The sequence below is a fragment of the Pangasianodon hypophthalmus genome, chromosome 1, assembly GCF_027358585.1.
Source record: "Pangasianodon hypophthalmus isolate fPanHyp1 chromosome 1, fPanHyp1.pri, whole genome shotgun sequence".
NCBI classification, from domain to species: Eukaryota; Metazoa; Chordata; class Actinopteri; order Siluriformes; family Pangasiidae; genus Pangasianodon; species Pangasianodon hypophthalmus.
Genome location: NC_069710.1, coordinates 15,811,391 through 15,828,967, shown reverse-complemented (window position 1 = coordinate 15,828,967; position 17,577 = coordinate 15,811,391). Strand labels below are relative to the sequence as shown.

Sequence of the window (17,577 nt, the reverse complement as noted above, 5' to 3'; positions counted from 1 at the left end):
ATGAATGGTATATGATTGCTGTATCTCAAAGGCAAATATTACAGAGAGGGTGGTGAGGCGGTGGCGGTAGAGCTTTCTCCTGCCTTTTTCCCGGAAGACACAGTGCAACCAGACAACGGCATCTGGCTCTCCGTGGCTAGTGGAGACTAATGAAGCCCCTGAGAAAGAAGCCTCAGTTCAGTGTATTTACCCTCCTGTTTGGAAGATGACGCTGAACTGTGGCCTTTCTGAACAGCACAGTAACACAAGCATCACAGTTATTTATTTATAAGCTTTTAGACTATCATGTAAGCTCAGTTATCCACACAGCATTTACAGCATTTGGCAGACACCCTTATCCAGAGAGACTACAAAGAAGTGCTTTGTAGTCTCCATCACAAACAAATCCTCAAGCTAGGTTCTAAGAATACTATCAAGCTAAAACCTTAAAGTTAAAGAAAGAAGCATTGTCCTCCAACACTTTTAGAAGGTGGCTTGATCCATGACAGTATATACAGTACATGTTCACGAGGTTAAACTACAATAATCTCCATCATTAGTGGTGATAAAGTTGTAATGGTGAGGTTTGCTTAATGATACATGCCATTTTTACTACCTCGATAGCATATCCTAAATACGTTGGAATATTCACTGTATTAACAAGCAAATATCATAAACTAAATCCCTATAGGAAAATGCCAGGCTACTCCTTTGTGGTAAGGGTTTAGTTAATATGAAGTCCACCATTATTTGCCCATTTGCTGTTGATGTCCTGATGGCAAGCAGCACTATGCTATGCAAACAGTATAAATAAAGCAAATATTATTGCCTGAGGACATCCATTCCTAACAGTAAGAATGAATATTGGCATGTTTAAACATAGATTCATGGGTCCAGACAATAGCCTCAGATAAGATATGTGCTATGGTGATATGTGAGAGCATTAGAATTTAAAATTGATGTTGACCAATCAGATAAACAGTCCTTGTTATTTGACAACTACTAACGATTACTGAACAGACAGAACCAGCTACTACAGTACAGGCTGACTGAAACTATGTATTATTAAATTCTATATAGGAGACGTCTCCAAAAATGATCCTATTCATCCTGTGAAGATTATTAGTTTGTACATAAACAATCCAAGCAACACTATTTGAGTAACAAAGATGAAATGTGAGTTCATTTGGAAAATCAATTATTGAATTCCCATGAGTCCACTAATGGAAGATTAAGCAGCCTACATAATAATCCATATTATTGTTGTTTTTCAGTCTAGACAGTTCAGAAAGGTATTATTTTGCCCTCTTGTGGCAATTCTGCTGAACAGCAAGAGCCTTTGAATAAGAAGACAATTTTACTAAAAGAACATCCTTGGTCAAAGTGTCAATCAAACTAAATTTTATCCATGCACTCTAATTAAATCTTTTTTTTTTTGTACGCAAAATGCATACAGAATTCTCAGATGTGATGGCTTAAGGATTTTACATGCAGTACAAGACCTCACTTCTCCACAATGCACAGTTATTTGGACTTGTGTAAATAGGATCAGAGACCAAAATTAGTATGTGAGGGGACACAACTGCACCATGCAGCTCAGTGCCTAAGCAGATTATATAGGATTTACAGCCATGGTCGTTTTTTGGCATCAGCAGTCTCAGTCGTAGCAACACATTATCCTGTGCATACGACCATTGTGTGACTGAAAAATGAACAGAGAGTTTTTATTCTGTGTAGGAATGCTTAACAGCTTACAAGACTAGGAATTACAACATCAAGGTTTGACCAAATTTTATATTTATTTTATTTGTTCTTGTGATTAATCTTGTAAATGTGTCATGTTTGGGAAGAACTGTAAACTTTAAAACATTGTATGTGCAATTGTATGGTGGTATGCGGAGAATTGCATTCATGCCACTAAAATGTTTCCTTGTGGTGAACATTCACCAGATCAGCTCTACTGATTTTACAGATAACTGGCAACCATATGCCAGTAAAAATACCTCAATATGGTGACATATGTCCTGTGGTCAGCAGTTGTCTGGACTCTGAATGGCCTGTTGTGCTGTTGGAGGTTTTTCTGGGTGAGCATGGCTTCTTTCGTTTAATTAATTCACAGTTTACTGTAATACTTCAATTTGTCTCTTATATATTTATTGCTATTTATTCCTATTAAAATATCTTTAAAAAAAAAATCTTTCGGATATGCTATGTTGGTTGTATTATAGGTAAACCCATACTGTGCCCTAAAATCTACACCACGGATACCACATGAATCTGAAAGCTGCACCCATCAGAAACACTTTACAGGTTTTTTTTTCTTTTAAATATAAAACATAACTTATTAGTATGAGTTGTTGTTCTTATTTCAGTGTTTTTTTTTCCCATTACCAGTAGCAACCAAATTTGTAATGCACTCTTATTGTCACAGAAAGGTGTTACATGGATTGCCATCTGTGACACTTTATAATTTGTAAATTTATGCTATGCTTTATCCTGCCCATCAGGTGGCAGGATGGCTACATTACAAATGCTTCTTGTGTGAAAAAACAACACATTGCACTAACCTTACAAATTTCTGGGGAAAAAAATTCTTGCAGAATCTGAGAGACAACACATCTGGGAGAAGTCAGGTCACCATGAGCACAGCTGTACCTTATACAAGAGGCTATTGAAAGCTGAGGGGGAGATTCAGGATCTGAAAGCTCAGATTGCTAATCAAAGGGCATCATGGGAAATGCGGTTCATGGAGCTGCAGAAGAGACAGCATGATCTAAGAGATCAGGTATGTGCACATTTGTGTTGTAGTTACTACATGCATTTGTTAAATTAGACTGGTGATAAACTCACTTTGGAAATTAAATTTATGCGAATGCATCCTTTTTAGTTGTACTCTGAGATTGTCACTAGGTCAGGTGCCTTGCACAAAGCAAGTGATTCAACAGAAATGAGTGAGAACTTCAGAGAGTCTGACTTGGAGAATGGACACAGTTTTGAGGAAAAGAAACGTAGCTGGTCCAGTAAGTTATTTGACTGACAACAATTTTTGGTTCTCCTCAAAGAGTAGTTGATTTTCCTCAGCTACATTTGGCAGTACTCTTAAGATTAATTCTTGATTAATTACTGTTGCTTGCTGGTCTCTATAAGGTGGCTTGAACAAAATCCACCAACTGGATATGAAAATACTGCACGATGTGGCTTACGCAAACAGTCTTCCCTGCAGTCAGGACTCCTTTTGTGCTACTTCTGACTCCAGATCTACATCTGCCATGTCTGTCAACACAAGGTACAAGCAAGCTCTCAATATACACTCACAGGATTAGAAAAAGCAAACAGATTGTGAACTGCATTTTTGTTATTTAAAGAAGTGTGCAGTCACAGAATGCATGTTTACTAATATTAGGGTTCATTCTCAGAACACTGATTTATTTTTTGCTCACCTTAATTTATTTTTCATCATTCAGTGTGGGCTCATGGAGAAGTGGCACTCGTCCCCAAAGAGCCTTTGTGCCCCATTCTCCAATGGACCTGCAGATTGGCCACAGGGTCAGGGTTTTGCTCCCTACAGGCCGAATTAGCACTGGAACCCTGCGCTATCTGGGCCGACCACATGGATCATCTGACTTCTATTTGGGTGTGGAGCTGGAACTGGCTGAGAATACAAAGCAAGCAGGCACCTATGAGGGACAGTGCTACTTTGACTGGTAACAGGCCTTGCTGCAAAAATTAATCTCTTAGACAAAGAATTGATCAGAGAATGATCAACAATTTTCACAAGAATTTACAAGTATTTATTATTCATAATATGACTCTCTCTTTCTCTCTCTCTAGCAAGCCTGGACATGGTGCATTTGTGGCATTCAGCAAGCTACTACTGGCCTGGGAGTAGACATATCAATTATTTCTTTCTCACTCCTTCTAACTGCCAGGGCCGGTGAGAGGCACCTTGTGAGCATACGCATATATGCTGAGACTTTTCAACAAAGTCACAAAGTAAAGTATGATGCAGTATTTGTAATAAATACTGCTGTCCTACAGCCATTTCCCCTACCTTCGTCTTGCCTTATCATACCACAACATACTCTTTTTGGTTAACTGTGTTATTTAATGAGCCACTTCCACTTGTCTTGCCAGTGTTTGAACCCAGTGCCAAACCCAGAACCAAATATCATAGCCTAACAAATTGCCAACACTCCAATGTCTACAATGAATATTAAGCATATTAAGAAGCTGTGAAAGCAGCCTCAGTTGTTTTCTAAGCATATTGGCAACCAGGTGGCAGATGTGGCTCAGCTTAAACTGTACTGGAAATGAGACCACACAGTGTGGAAGCTCATGTCCTTCAAAGGTGCCCTCCATAAAGCACAATGACTGGCCTTCCTTCCCATTCCTCTTTTTAGGAATGAGAGACTGTTATGTCTACAGCAACATCTGAGAGATTTTCCAGGCTAATAATGACCCACGAATTGAACTACTATGTTCAACTCTGGCCTCAGTAGTGTCTTAAAACAAGTCTGGATCAGCTTCTGGCACTGGTGAAGTGCATCTTAGCTAATATGACAGATCATTATCAGGTCAGAGAGGGTCACACGCCTACAGTTGATACCTACATTGCATCATTGGTGGTCTCACCAGGCAAAGCTCTACACTTATATGGGCCTTCCCGAGCACTGAATGCAGACACCCCGATGACATGCTAGTGAGAGGTTACAGTATCACATCATGTGCATGCACCAACTACATATTAGCTATTTGACTGTTAGCATTGGAATCTGCATATATTGGTCCCTATGCAAGGGTAGCTCCAATTGAAATCTCACTCCTGGCAGTGAGACACCTATGCCAGGATATAGGGGACTCTCCACAAGCCTGATTTAAGCACACTTATTGTTAGCAATTGTTAGTACCAGTTGTTACCTGTGGTATCTATTGCAAATAGTGCATCAAACATCACTTTGTTGGAAAGGCTCTGCATGTGAGCACATGTACACAAGAAGGTACCCAGGTGAATCTCACCACTGCTGGCAGTTACACCAATGAGTACCAATGAGCCATAACATTAAAACCACTGCGTAACATTAAAACCAGTGAGTAACACTGATTATCTCATTACAATGTCACCTGTCAAGGAGTGGGATATATTAGGCTGTAAGTGAATAGTCAGTTCTTGAAGTTGATGTGTTGGAAGCAGGGAAAATGGGCAAGGGTAAGGATCTGAGCGACTTTGACCAGGGCCAAATTGTGACGGCTAGAAGACTGGGTCAGGGCATCTCCAAAATGGCAGGTCTTGTGTGTTCCTGGCAGGTGTTCCTGGTATGCAGTGGTTAGTATCTACCAAAAATGGTCCAAGGAAGGACAACCGGTGAACTGGCGAGAGGGTCTTGGGTGCCCATGGCTCACTGATACGTGTGGAGGAGCAAAGGCTAGCCCATGCTGTCTGATCCCACAGAAGCAGTACTGTAGCACTTATTGCTGAAAAAGTTAATGATGGCTATGATAGAAAGGAATCAGAACACACAGTGCATCACAGCTTGCTGTATAGGGGCTGTATAGCTGCAATCCAGTCAGAGTGCCCATGTTGACGCCTGTCCACCGCCATGGCAACGCAATTCCCTAATGGCAGTGGCCTCTTCCAGCAGGATAAAGAATGATTTGAGGGACATGACAAAGAGTTCAAGGTGTTGACTTGGCCTCCAAACTCCCCAGATCTCAGTCCGATAGAGCATCTGTGGGATGTGCTGGACAAAAAAGTCCAATCCACCTCACAATTTACAGGACTTAAAGGATCTGCTGCTAACTTCTTGGTGCCAGATACCACAGCACACCTTCAGAAGTCTTGTGGAATCTATGCCTTGATGAATCAAAGCTGTTTTGGTGGCACAAGGGTGACCTACACAATATTAGGGAGGTGATTTTAAAGTTATGGCTGATTATTGTATAAGATTTTTAATGTCGCCTACTAGTGGTGGGGACAAAACCAGGCATATAAAAAAGTGGTAGGGACATGTCCCTAGTGTAACTTATGGATCTTTTACATGAACAGACATGAGAAATGGTTTTTGTTCATTTGGTCTTGTTTAAACACTGTGTGTGTGTGTGTGTGTGTATATATATATATATATATATATATATATATATATATATATATATATATATATATGTAAAATAAATGTATTTGTCATAATTCACCTGTGTGGATTTGTATCATGCCTTGGAAAAACATAGCATATTTCATTGAAAAACAGTGAGGTAAACAAGCCATCACAGGGTGATTTCACAGATCTGCTTTTATGCTATTTCTGAGCATACATTTATGCTGGAGGTGGACAACTTAAAACTATGTAAACTTCCCCCCTTGAAAAGCTGCAGTTTTCTCCAGTGACTTTTTCTCTAAATAAACAAGGTGCCTGTGTAATTCCTCTAAAATAAGAATTCCTATAAAATAGGAATTATAGGCATGCAAAAGAATAGCTTATGCACATAAAATCATATCTCTTGAGTTTGATTGCACGAGCCTACTTTCAGAAGAGGCAGGGGCATCTCTGGACATACAGGGTTTTACATAACACAGCTGAAATGCAGGCATACAAAGTACTCTCTACTGAATACTGTGCTGAGTAATATTTAATTTTATTGTCAGCTAATCTGAACATTTAACTGACTTACTATTAAAGCACCCATGTTTTACAATTTTAGCTTAAATAAAGAGAAATAGTGATCTATATTTTGCTTTAATCCAAATTACTAGACTTGGAAGTATGCATTAAGCAGCAGGATATAAACACTTCAGTTCAGTTTCTGTCTTTTAAATTAATCAAGACAGGAAACTGTGAAAAACAATTTCCGTGACAACCACCTGCATGACTGAGAACTTTTTTCATTGTTCACATTAATATGTCTTACAAAGCTGAAGACACTTGTCAGTGGGTCTACTCCTCCCTGCAGAACATTTTAAGCTCCTTTATATTCTTATGATTGTGCAAACAGCTTTTCAGTGGGGTTCAAATTGAGAGACTGAAATGATCATTGGAAAACACTGATTTCGTGTTTCTTTAACAATGTCTGTGTTGATCTGGGAGTATGTGTGGCTCATTATCTTTTTGAAAGCTATTTATTGCCATGTCTGAACCTCCTGGCAGAGGCAACCAGATTTTGGGGTGAAATATCCTCGTACTTACAAGCATAATTTATGATGCCATCAAGCTTCACAAGAGCCTCTGATCCACCAGCCACAACATAGCCCCACTGATCTTCCACATTTTACAGTGGGTATCAAGTTTTCCTTATATGCAGTCCTATTTTGTTAACATGCTAACGGGAATGACCACAATATATAATGCAAATTATAGTCCTAATGATGCTTGGTGAAGTTCAGTTGCTCAGATGTGATGGCTTTTGTGAGATGCTCTTTTGGGAATTCTAAATATCACATCTTTGGGCTCCATCCTTCACCATCCTCCTCACTAAGTGAAGGACGGTGTGTCCATGGGTCCAATTCTGGGCAAATTTCCAACTGTCTCAGACATGCAAGCCTTTTTGTTATGGACTAATTGTACTTAATGGTATTTTAAGTGCATAGAAATTAGTGTTGTGGTACTCGAGACTGGTCATGGTCTTGAGACCACAAATCAATGGTTTCGGTCTTGTCATAAACTTGGGTGAAATCTTACTCGCTCTTGTCTCGGTTGATATATTTTTCCAACACCACCCAAAACCATAACATCATTTTCATGAACGTGTAGTTTGTAATGGTCCCAATACAGTACAAAATCTAAATGTTTCTCTTTCCATGTGGAGTAATATAGCATCTATACATGTCAAGTGACTATACTTCAAAATACTGTCTTCTTTGTTCAAAATAATACAGCACAAGTACTTGTAATGCACAGCTGTATTTGGTCTCAGGAAATTGTACGAGCCAAAACAAATTCTAGTTTTTAATGCATTTTATTTACCTGCTGTGTGCTTAAATCAAAGGTAATGGGCTTTTATTTGCGAATCTTTACACGTGCTGTTAGATTTCTTTAAAAAAAAAATAAAGAAAAAAATCTTTTGTATAGCAAACTCTGTCATTTCATTTATCTCACACATGCTCCCTAACCCCCAATGCAATGATATAAAATAACATTACACTGCAGCACTTGCTAGAAGAATGGGCTATGCTTAACATGTCCTATGTGCTGCATACTAATTTATTCAAAATAATAATACCAAAATAGTAGGGATATTTTAGTTAATTCAAGAGAAATTTCATGTCAGGTTAGGAGAATGCTACAACCAGCAAATTAACACGTTAGCATCTGGTCTCAGTCTTGACATGGACTCGACCATGTGAGGTGTTGGTCTCATCTTGGTCTTGCCCCCGTCTTACTCGGTCTTGACTCGGACGCCATTGGCTATGGTCTTGGTCTTAACATGGTCTCAGCTAAGGTGGTCTTGAACCCAACACTAGTAGATATGTTTTATATCCATTACCTTATTTGTGTAAGCTAATAACTATCTGTCAATTTTGTGTTGAATATTCACCCACTGTAATCCATGAGAAAGGGATTTTACATGTGTGCTCTCTCATATTTATACCCCAGGGAAACAGGGGAACATGGCTAATGACAACAACAGAATTCAGCCTGGAGACTGAGAGCAAATGAAAAATAAAAAGATGTCAATAAAGAGTCAATAATGTTGTTACATATGTATATTTTTGTGGAAAATATTGTTTCAAAAATAAGTAGTTTTCATGATTTTTTTTTATTATTAGAACAAAGATTAACAATTTCTCCTATTTATTGAATGTTAACTTACTGTGTGTAATGCTTAGTTTACACAATCATTTTGCTCATTTATTATGAACGGTGCCAATAATCCCATAATTCTATGGAGCAGACTACAGACAGCTTAGGAAGCGGTAAAGTGGGACTGACTCTACATGAGAACAGATATCAGAATGTGCAAAATTATGCCACTGTGTTCCTGTATATTTTTAATTTATGGAAGTCAGTTGATGGAAACTGAAGTAAAATAATACCAAAGAATGTTATATAGAATGTAGAATGTCATATATAATGAATTGTGGCACTGCAAAATTTAACTAAAATTTACTAACAATTAATTGATACTTTAGTAAATTAACTTGTTTTTTTACACTGGTTAAAGAAAAATGCATCACCACTTATTAGTGTTAAAACTGAAATTACTGTACAAAAAAGTTTAGCTGAATACAGTTTTTACAATATTATATTTTTAAAAGTCATTTAAACATCTGCCACACACATTGAGCAATATTATAACATCTGTGGGCCACAATACTTCATCATAACATACCAAATCAGAAATATTAAAGGATGCAATGTGCATCAATGACAAACATTTAACAATATGGAATGACTCTTATCAATACATTTAACAATACAGAATGATACAGATGCTGTAGTCAAATAGGAACAAGTTTTGTAGATATAACTTGACTTTCATGTCATACATAGTCATCACATTTACTATGTGATGTGACATTCAGGTATAATTAACCTTAAAACTTCTGGCCAAAGCCAAAGACAAAACAATCCAACAAAAGAATTAAAACATTGTTAAGAGAGATAGCAAAAATACATTTCCTAAGATTCAGAGTTATTCAGCGTTTAAACCTGAGCTCAGTTTCATATGAGAAAAAATATTTTCTGCTCTTATTAAAGTATGTCTTTATCACAACAGAGCATAGAGTAATTAGTACAACTCTCCTTTGGACTTGAGCTTGAGAATCTCTGCTGCAAGTTGTTGGGCATCTTTTAGCTTTGGGAACATTCCCATAACCTTATCCACATGATGAGGATTAAAAATTGCATGGAGTTTCTTCCTTGTCTCTGCTCGTTCTGCCTCGATTGGGACAGTGTTTGGACTGAGCGCTCCCTGGCTGCACCCATAAACGTCAGCAGGTCTGTGGCGTCCAACAGCATGGAGAGAGTTGGGTAAACTAAAAGGTGTGCGAGTCTGAGGGAGCCACACTCTGTCAGAACACACTTCTGGTTGGCTGTGATGGTACCCATTAGCCTGTAAGTAATTGGGAAGGCTGTAGGGTTTATTGCTAGAGGGCCTATGGAACTGGAGTGCACCATAATCAAAGCAGTTGGATGGATGCTGGGAAAGAGGGTACTGATGGATGCTTGGTTGGACAACTGGCTCAGAAGAGCAAGTGCAACCAAGAGGCACATCTTGCTGCTCATAAAACCTATTATGCCTAGAGCTTATCCTGTATGAATCATCATGTCCTTGAGATGCCTCTGAAAACTGGCTCTCGTAAGAGCCAAGGCCAGAATCTGAGCTAGATGAAGGATTATTGAGGTATGCGGAGTACAGACTATGCCAGTCCAGAGGAGTGTGGCAAGCTGGGTTGCTGGCTTGGTACTTGGTAGGAACATCATCCCAGTAGTGCTTCATGCTTTCATTGAGTTGGTTTCTTGGTACACAAACAGCAGGTTCCAGGGTTAGCTTGTACTCCAGCTCTTGCTCTAAAGAGGGAAAGTATGAACCAAAGCCAGACTCAGTGTGGCAGGGCCCTCTGAGGGAAGATCCTGATCTTCGGCTCTCCTCTGAACAGCAGCGGACGGAACTGGACAGACGTGCATTGTCCCTCAGTTCATCTGCAAGAGAACGCTGTGACTGGCTGGTTCGCTCAGGATGATAAAACTTGCATTTGATTCCGTATGTGCATTTCTTTCCTAAAAGAGAAAAAGAAGTCCAGCTGAGTCATCATGGACAATAACGTAACTCCTCAACTCCACAGCATGAAATATTTCTAAACATAAACCCATAGTTGGTAGTTATCACACGCAACACAAAATTATTGATTACTCCAGTATGTACATTAAAATGATAACTGAAAGAATTAAAGATCTATACTGTCAAAAAAAGAAGTGTCTACCGTAAGGACAAAGCTGCCGTTTGATGTCTGGTAGCAGAGGTTTCTTTCTGAGGAAATTATCCAAGTTTGGACCATGGCGACCAAGAGGGTCATCTGGTGGCATGAACCTGTGGAAGGGCACATGAGAATAAAGATAATTAGACACTCTTTCATTTTAAAGACACATGGAATAGTCCTGATGATAAACCATAATAAACCAAACAGAACTATAATGTACAAGCAATATTCTTCACAAAACTTCATCAATACATTTAATATTTAAGAATAAGAAGTACATTGAGTACATTGTACATACACTGTTAACAGGAGAAAAAAAAAAGAATGTTTCAAAGATTTGATCACATACTTGTCATTGACAAACGAGTACATGAGTAGCCCCTCCTCAATGCAGCGCTTCCATTCAGGCCGTTCACTCTGAAGGTCACGGTATGTGTCATTGGACACTATAATGCCATCCAGATCACAAGCAAGTTTGACGATGAAGCGATCATCATAGCAGACCACTCGCTTGCCTCCTACCCGCCGGGAGGGTGTGAATACAACTATCTTTCTCCTTTCCAGCTCTGCTAGAATGTGCTGATCTGAAATCAGAACGTACACCGTCAGAATTCAATGACTTTTTCTGCATCTCCTTTAAATGGCAAAATATCTCGGTTTCTGTGTTTCTTTCCTTTGGGCGTATTCAGTGCACATATTAATGCACAGGTACGTAATTGTATTTTAATGTACAGGTACATTTTCTTTTTCTCCCCCCTAAAAGATTCTAGATGTTTTTCAATTGAATTTTGTTGGTTGTTCAAGTTCATGTGAAATGATTTATCTTGGTTTCATTTTGACATTACAAACACACTTTTAACAGGGGTGTGTAGACTTTTTATATCCACTGTGTGTATGTACATCAAAAACACATGGACATCATGACAGGAGGAAAAACAAAACAGGAGACAACAACTAAAGGGTTATCAAACACAACACCAAAACATAGGTAAGTGCTTCTTTATATAAATGTCAGAAGTAGGTATTAGACAATACACATGATATGAGACATATCCCAATATAGGCTTCAGGAGGCAATATTGACACAAATAAAATATAAAATTTATAAATAAAAATATATTTATTTTGTAATGATGACAAATCAGATCACTGCAATATCAATACATTGTATTGTAAAAGAAGCTGATCAAGATTTATGATATAAGATGTAATTTTCCACTATTATTGCTATATTATTTTAATCATTTTCAGTGTCATAAATGTATTTCATGGCAACACTATTAATATGGAATGATTGTTTGGTGGTAGACTGTTCCTTAAATGATTAGGCTAAATAGCCAATTTGTGTCATCGCCACTACCACTGCTGTCTGACAGCGACCAGAAATGCACGAGCGTGTCATGCTCACCAATTTAACTGTACTGATGAGAAAATAAAGATATTAGATTAGATATGAGAGATAAAGTCCTGACTTTATTTTGTATACTTCCTCATCTTTCTGAAATGAATTTATGGTTATGCCACTCCCAGCACAACACACAATCAGCTTCTGAATCATTTTTAGATGAGAGTGTGGCTTACATCAAGCAGCACATGGGCATTGATCTTAACCTGCTTTTCAGATCAAGGACAAGCCCCTTGTGGTTGAAACCGGAGTGCACGTACATATGACGGTTTATGGTAACTGCCCTTCGAATAGCTACGCTATGGATTTGCTGAGAGTTCTGGATAGTGTGGAAAACGTTGAGCAGTAGTGTATTATGGGCCATTTCAGCATTATTTTTCCAAGCTCATCTGGGCCAAAAGAAACGAGGCTGTGGGCTGGATTTGTCGTGTGGACCTTGTGTTTGACACGCGCCACAATGCTTCCTTCTGATTAGCTTAACATTATGGACTAATAAGTAAGCATGCTTCGAGGCAGTTCCTTTTTGCAAACATCATGCTCTGTATGCAACTAGCTCTGGTGCTGCTGCCAAGTGTGTAAGATGAGGTGGAGCTCATAATGAATATTAAATGGAAATATTGTGATATACCTCTGAGAAGCAAAATTTGTCTCGCAAGTATTTTGTATTGCAATATATGAGACAATGAAATCTTGCCTCATGCCTGGTCATAAGTGGAAAAAAAAAAAAAGTTGTGCTCCAAAATGAAGTGTTCTCTTTGGTTTGTTGGCACTGTTGCACTTCACTGTGATTAAGTAGCACGTGTAGCATTCATGACTTACATTAACAACCAGGTTGTCCTCATTTGTACACTTTTCTGACACCTAGCTCTATAAACAAGCATGATGCGCATTCACATGAACATAACTAAAGTTGGTGCATAACTTCTCTGCATGCCAGATAATCATCTAGCCTACAAATATTTCATAGTAAATGTTGAACATTTCTGCTATATGAAAGATCTGTTTGCTGTTTCCATTAGATTTAGAGCCACATTACAGTTTTAAATTATTATTATTATAAAGGGCATCAAATTTGTATTTATTTGCATAATGTGTTACAAATGACTTTTAAGGAGATCATTGTTGTGCAGAGAGTCAATGCTTTTCATCATACATGCCCAGACAAATAATCCAATGTTCAAATGTCAAATTCTAAACTGGAAAAATTCAGTGCATTCAGAGTTCAAGAAAGTTTTCACATTAAAGTGAAAACTGAAGAAAGAAAATCAATTTTACTTCCTGTCTGAATGAAGTGCAGGATAAATTCCAACACAATAATCATTCAAAAGTTTAATATCATCCAACCAATCAAACGGCAGACAAAGCAGTTCTCATGTCATTTACATTCTCATCATCCTAATGTATTTCTGTTTTGTTTATGTTATTATCTAGTTTCTTATCCTGCATCCTTGTCTAACAAGTTTCTTATTTGATCTAACAGAAAAGACATAGCATTACTAATGTTAGTCTATACACATAGGTTATAAAGAATGAAAAAAAGCTAGACAGACCAACAATGATATACTTGAGGTGATATGACATTCTCTACAACAGGAAGCAGCCACACCTAGTACATGACTGGAGGCAAATTCCTAAAGGGACCAGTAGAGTGACAGAAGGAAGTAGAAAAATATTGTTGAACTTCCTTGTGGGGGAATTCCCAAAGCAGCCTTAAGGGAGGTTTATTCTTCCTGATATAACAGATTGATTTCTACAAGGAAGCAACTATTTTGTTCTCAGAATTCTAAAGCAAAATACATCACCTTTGTACCCAACAGACAATGATAACTTAATGATAACTGGGCTTATGACTTTCACAAATCCAACATGGAATACTTACAATGCTTTGATCATGCAATGATCATGGTCTGAGGTGTGTTTTGAATTGTTAAAACACCAGTGGTGTCTTAATGAGAATATTATGAGCACTTAAATTAGGAATTCTTCGGTGAAAGAACGCATCACTATTTTTGTGTTCATATTCACTTTTTAAATACACAAAAAGTAGATGCAGCCTGAAATGCAGTATAATACTAATTAATAGTAATTACTTCAAAATAGTTAACAAGAGAGAGTGTAAAAGTATCCTCCGCTAATCCACACAAAAACTGTTATTTAATCACCGTCGGATTAATAAGACACAATATAATATAGGCATAAAAAATGTAATTTAGCATTCTCTTTGTCGCAATATATGTAAATCCGTGACAGTAGGACGTGCAGCTATCTAATAAATCTGTAACTGTACGTCAGTCTTCATGCAGAACAATACAATGCAATAAAACACATTTACATGCATACCTCCATGCCAGTTCATTACATCAATGCATTCTTATGCCTTTATCAGGCAAAAACAAACAGCCACCAATACATCATCATCTAAGATGCAAAATGTGATGTGTATTTACATTGCAACTGGCGAGGTTTGGATGTGCACACACACACGATTCTTTGATGACTCATTTGCTGAGAAGGGAGTGTCTTTACCTGAAATGGGGACATCTGGCCTTGGTTGCTCTTTTCTCCATGAGGGCACAAATACTGTGATGTTCCTGTGTCCTCTCTCAAGGAAGTAGTTAACTGCCAGCTCAATTCCGCGACATGAAAAAACTTGCTTGTTTCCATGACTTACGAGAAATCGAGGAAGAGAGAGAGAGAGAGAGAGAGAGAGAGAGAGAGAGAGAGAGATGAGGATTTGAGAGCAGAAATACATTCATAAATATTTACATAAAGCTAATTTAACTATTTGACTGTACTGCCAAATACGCATCTGTTTAGTTATCAAAACAGCATGTTTCTTGAAAGCCGACTCCAATGATTTGCATAACTCTTAAATGTCACACTGCGAAATATGGCACGAATGGCATATTGTGGACGATACTTTTGAAATGACTCTGGAAATGCTTTATTAAGAAATATTTAAAAAATATGATAGAACTTTGGTGTGTTAAAGTAGCAATGTTTCTTGGCTTATCATATAGATGATCACTTGCCCCATGATTTGAATACTGAAGGTGAGAGTTGTCTCAGTGGGGGGAAAAAAAAAAAAAAAAAAATTCAGACCAGGTTTAGGTCAAAGGATAGAACTAGCCTACATGTACAGAGAATACTTATCATGCGTGAAAGTTGCACAACATTTATACGTATGGACTAAGGTTACAGACTTTCCCCAAACACTTGCTCTAATTAAAACAATACAAGGACAAGGGAGAAATGTATAATAACTAAAGTAGACTAAAGGTAACTAAAATATTTAACATTATGATAAATAGCAAGAGCTTTTGGGCATCTCTTATTTACTTATTAAATGTAATTGATCCTGTCTGAAGCTCAATTACATACGTTTCTGTCACTTAATTTCAAAAAAAAGATATTTGTTCTCTGAATTAACGAACTAATTCAGTTCAACGTACTAACCAACTATTTCACTGTACCTCATAGCCACGTTGCTTCCATCAATCACGATGGGTTTTAGGTCGTTGTCAATTTCATCTATTGCTGGTGAGCGGTGAACGTCCCTGTGGAGCTCTTTAGTGCTGGATCCACCTCCACGGTGGCTAAATCCAGAGCTTCCATCATCACTCTCCTGACTTGCTGTGGGTGAGTCTCTGGCTCCAGAGCGCACCAGCTCCCCCAGGACAGCATTCGTATCAGTGTCCAAGCCTAGTTTCAGCAGGGCCGCCTGTACCTCTTGTGACGAGTAGCCCAGCTTACGGAAAAAGTCCACTTTCAACTGGAGCTCAGAGGGGCCATGCTGGCAAGAAGGCTGCATTCTGTAAGAGCACTTGGAGTTCAACAAGAGCAGCACATCAAGACAGCTCCAACTTCAGTCTCATTGTATACGAGTAGAGCTTGCTTGCTTCTGTGTCTGTGAGGAAAACAGCAGGGCACAAGGGTCAAACACTTACATAATGTCTTCAGTTACCACAGCTACAGCCAAAAAAAGTCATACTTCTGTCAAAATATTCATCTTTGTGCTAGAAAAGTAAATATTCTTCTTGAACTTCTTGAAGGGAGAAGGTTTTGTCTACGCAAAGCTAATTTTCTTCATTCTTATTAAGCTATCCTAAAGCTCCTGAGTAACAGCCAAGGCTAAAAGATGATAGCTTTCATTAATGTGTTACAGAACAACGTCATGAATTCCCATCAGGAAGTAGACAGGGATAACTGTAGCCTATGCCAGTAAGACAACTCGTGAAAAGTAAAGGAACACAAAATATTTCCAAATATACACATACAATATTTGAACATGTTAAGTGTATGTTTATCTTTCATTGACTGAACGCTTAGCTAGAAGAGAAGTATGTACAGAAATTGAGAATAACATTACGTCTCTTTCCATGTGTTAGCCAAACATAAATAAATCCCAAGACTTACCGTGTTGCTGAATTCATGAACCTCCCATTTCAGTCGAGTTGTCGTTACACTACTAGCTATCGCATTTAATCGCAGTAAACAAACAGTAACCTTAAGGTAATCTTGATAGCACGATTCTGGCAAGTCTGTCTGCTTCACCACAGGGTATTTATTCATACTCCCTTCCTGGTAAAGCCATATTGCACTACCTAACCTGCACCTCCTCCCGGAAGCACAGAATGGCCTACCTGTGTCACCTGACGCCCCGGTGTGGCCTACAAAAAAAAAAAACCCAAAACCACAGGATATATTCACGTGTTAGCACGATCATTTAACAATAAGCTAATAAAATAAAACATACCGCATTACTATACTATTTATAAATATAACATGCGCGAGGGGCGCGCTTCCTCTCACGTGACACAAGATGGCGCTGTGTCCAGCTGCCCGACTTTCCTCACCACAGAAATGGAAAAAAACAAAACAAAACAGGATTTACGTTTTCTCTGAGGCTTTCTAGCAGATTATTTTCAAAGCTGGTCGTTCTACAGACTGTTCTGGTCAGAGGAAAATGGAAAAGTGCTACCACAAGACAAGCATTTCCCTAATTTTGTGAATGTTTTCTAAACGAGACAGATAGACCCACTTTTCACAGACACTGTTTTGTCACTGACTTAAAACGGTTCTCTGTATGGATAGATCAGTAAACATTGTTAAAATCTGAACCTGATATCAGATTCTCAGTATGAAACTTTTAATCCAGACAGTTGGATTTGGTTAGAAGCGTAAGCGTGTACGTAGTAATTGGCATGTGTGGTTTGTGTGGTTCTGCACAGGTGAATATGGGTGAGATCACTAATGTGCCCTTCCTGCTGGGCTGCAGGTT

General features: G+C 38.4%; 2 protein-coding genes across 2 annotated transcripts; one reads left to right on the top strand and one right to left on the bottom strand.

Annotated features, from left to right (window-relative positions):
- The first annotated feature begins 1,643 nt into the window (after positions 1-1,643).
- On the top strand, positions 1,644-5,949 carry LOC117598409 (uncharacterized). The gene is made up of 8 exons (XM_034308647.2): positions 1,644-1,758; positions 1,952-2,063; positions 2,208-2,289; positions 2,580-2,764; positions 2,867-2,999; positions 3,127-3,265; positions 3,444-3,683; positions 3,811-5,949. The coding sequence occupies exons 2-8, from the start codon at positions 1,989-1,991 to the stop codon at positions 3,866-3,868; spliced, it is 912 nt and encodes a 303-aa protein (XP_034164538.2). The 5' UTR covers positions 1,644-1,758; positions 1,952-1,988; the 3' UTR covers positions 3,869-5,949.
- Positions 5,950-7,643: 1,694 nt separating this feature from the next.
- Positions 7,644-16,935, bottom strand: LOC113534231 (endoribonuclease ZC3H12A). The gene is made up of 6 exons (XM_026926893.3): positions 16,713-16,935; positions 15,770-16,203; positions 14,823-14,962; positions 11,241-11,475; positions 10,895-11,001; positions 7,644-10,691 (listed from the first exon to the last, which is right to left on the bottom strand). Exons 2-6 carry the CDS (start codon positions 16,105-16,107, stop codon positions 9,700-9,702), a joined length of 1,812 nt encoding a protein of 603 aa, XP_026782694.2. The 5' UTR covers positions 16,108-16,203; positions 16,713-16,935; the 3' UTR covers positions 7,644-9,699.
- Between the last annotated feature and the right edge of the window lie 642 nt (positions 16,936-17,577).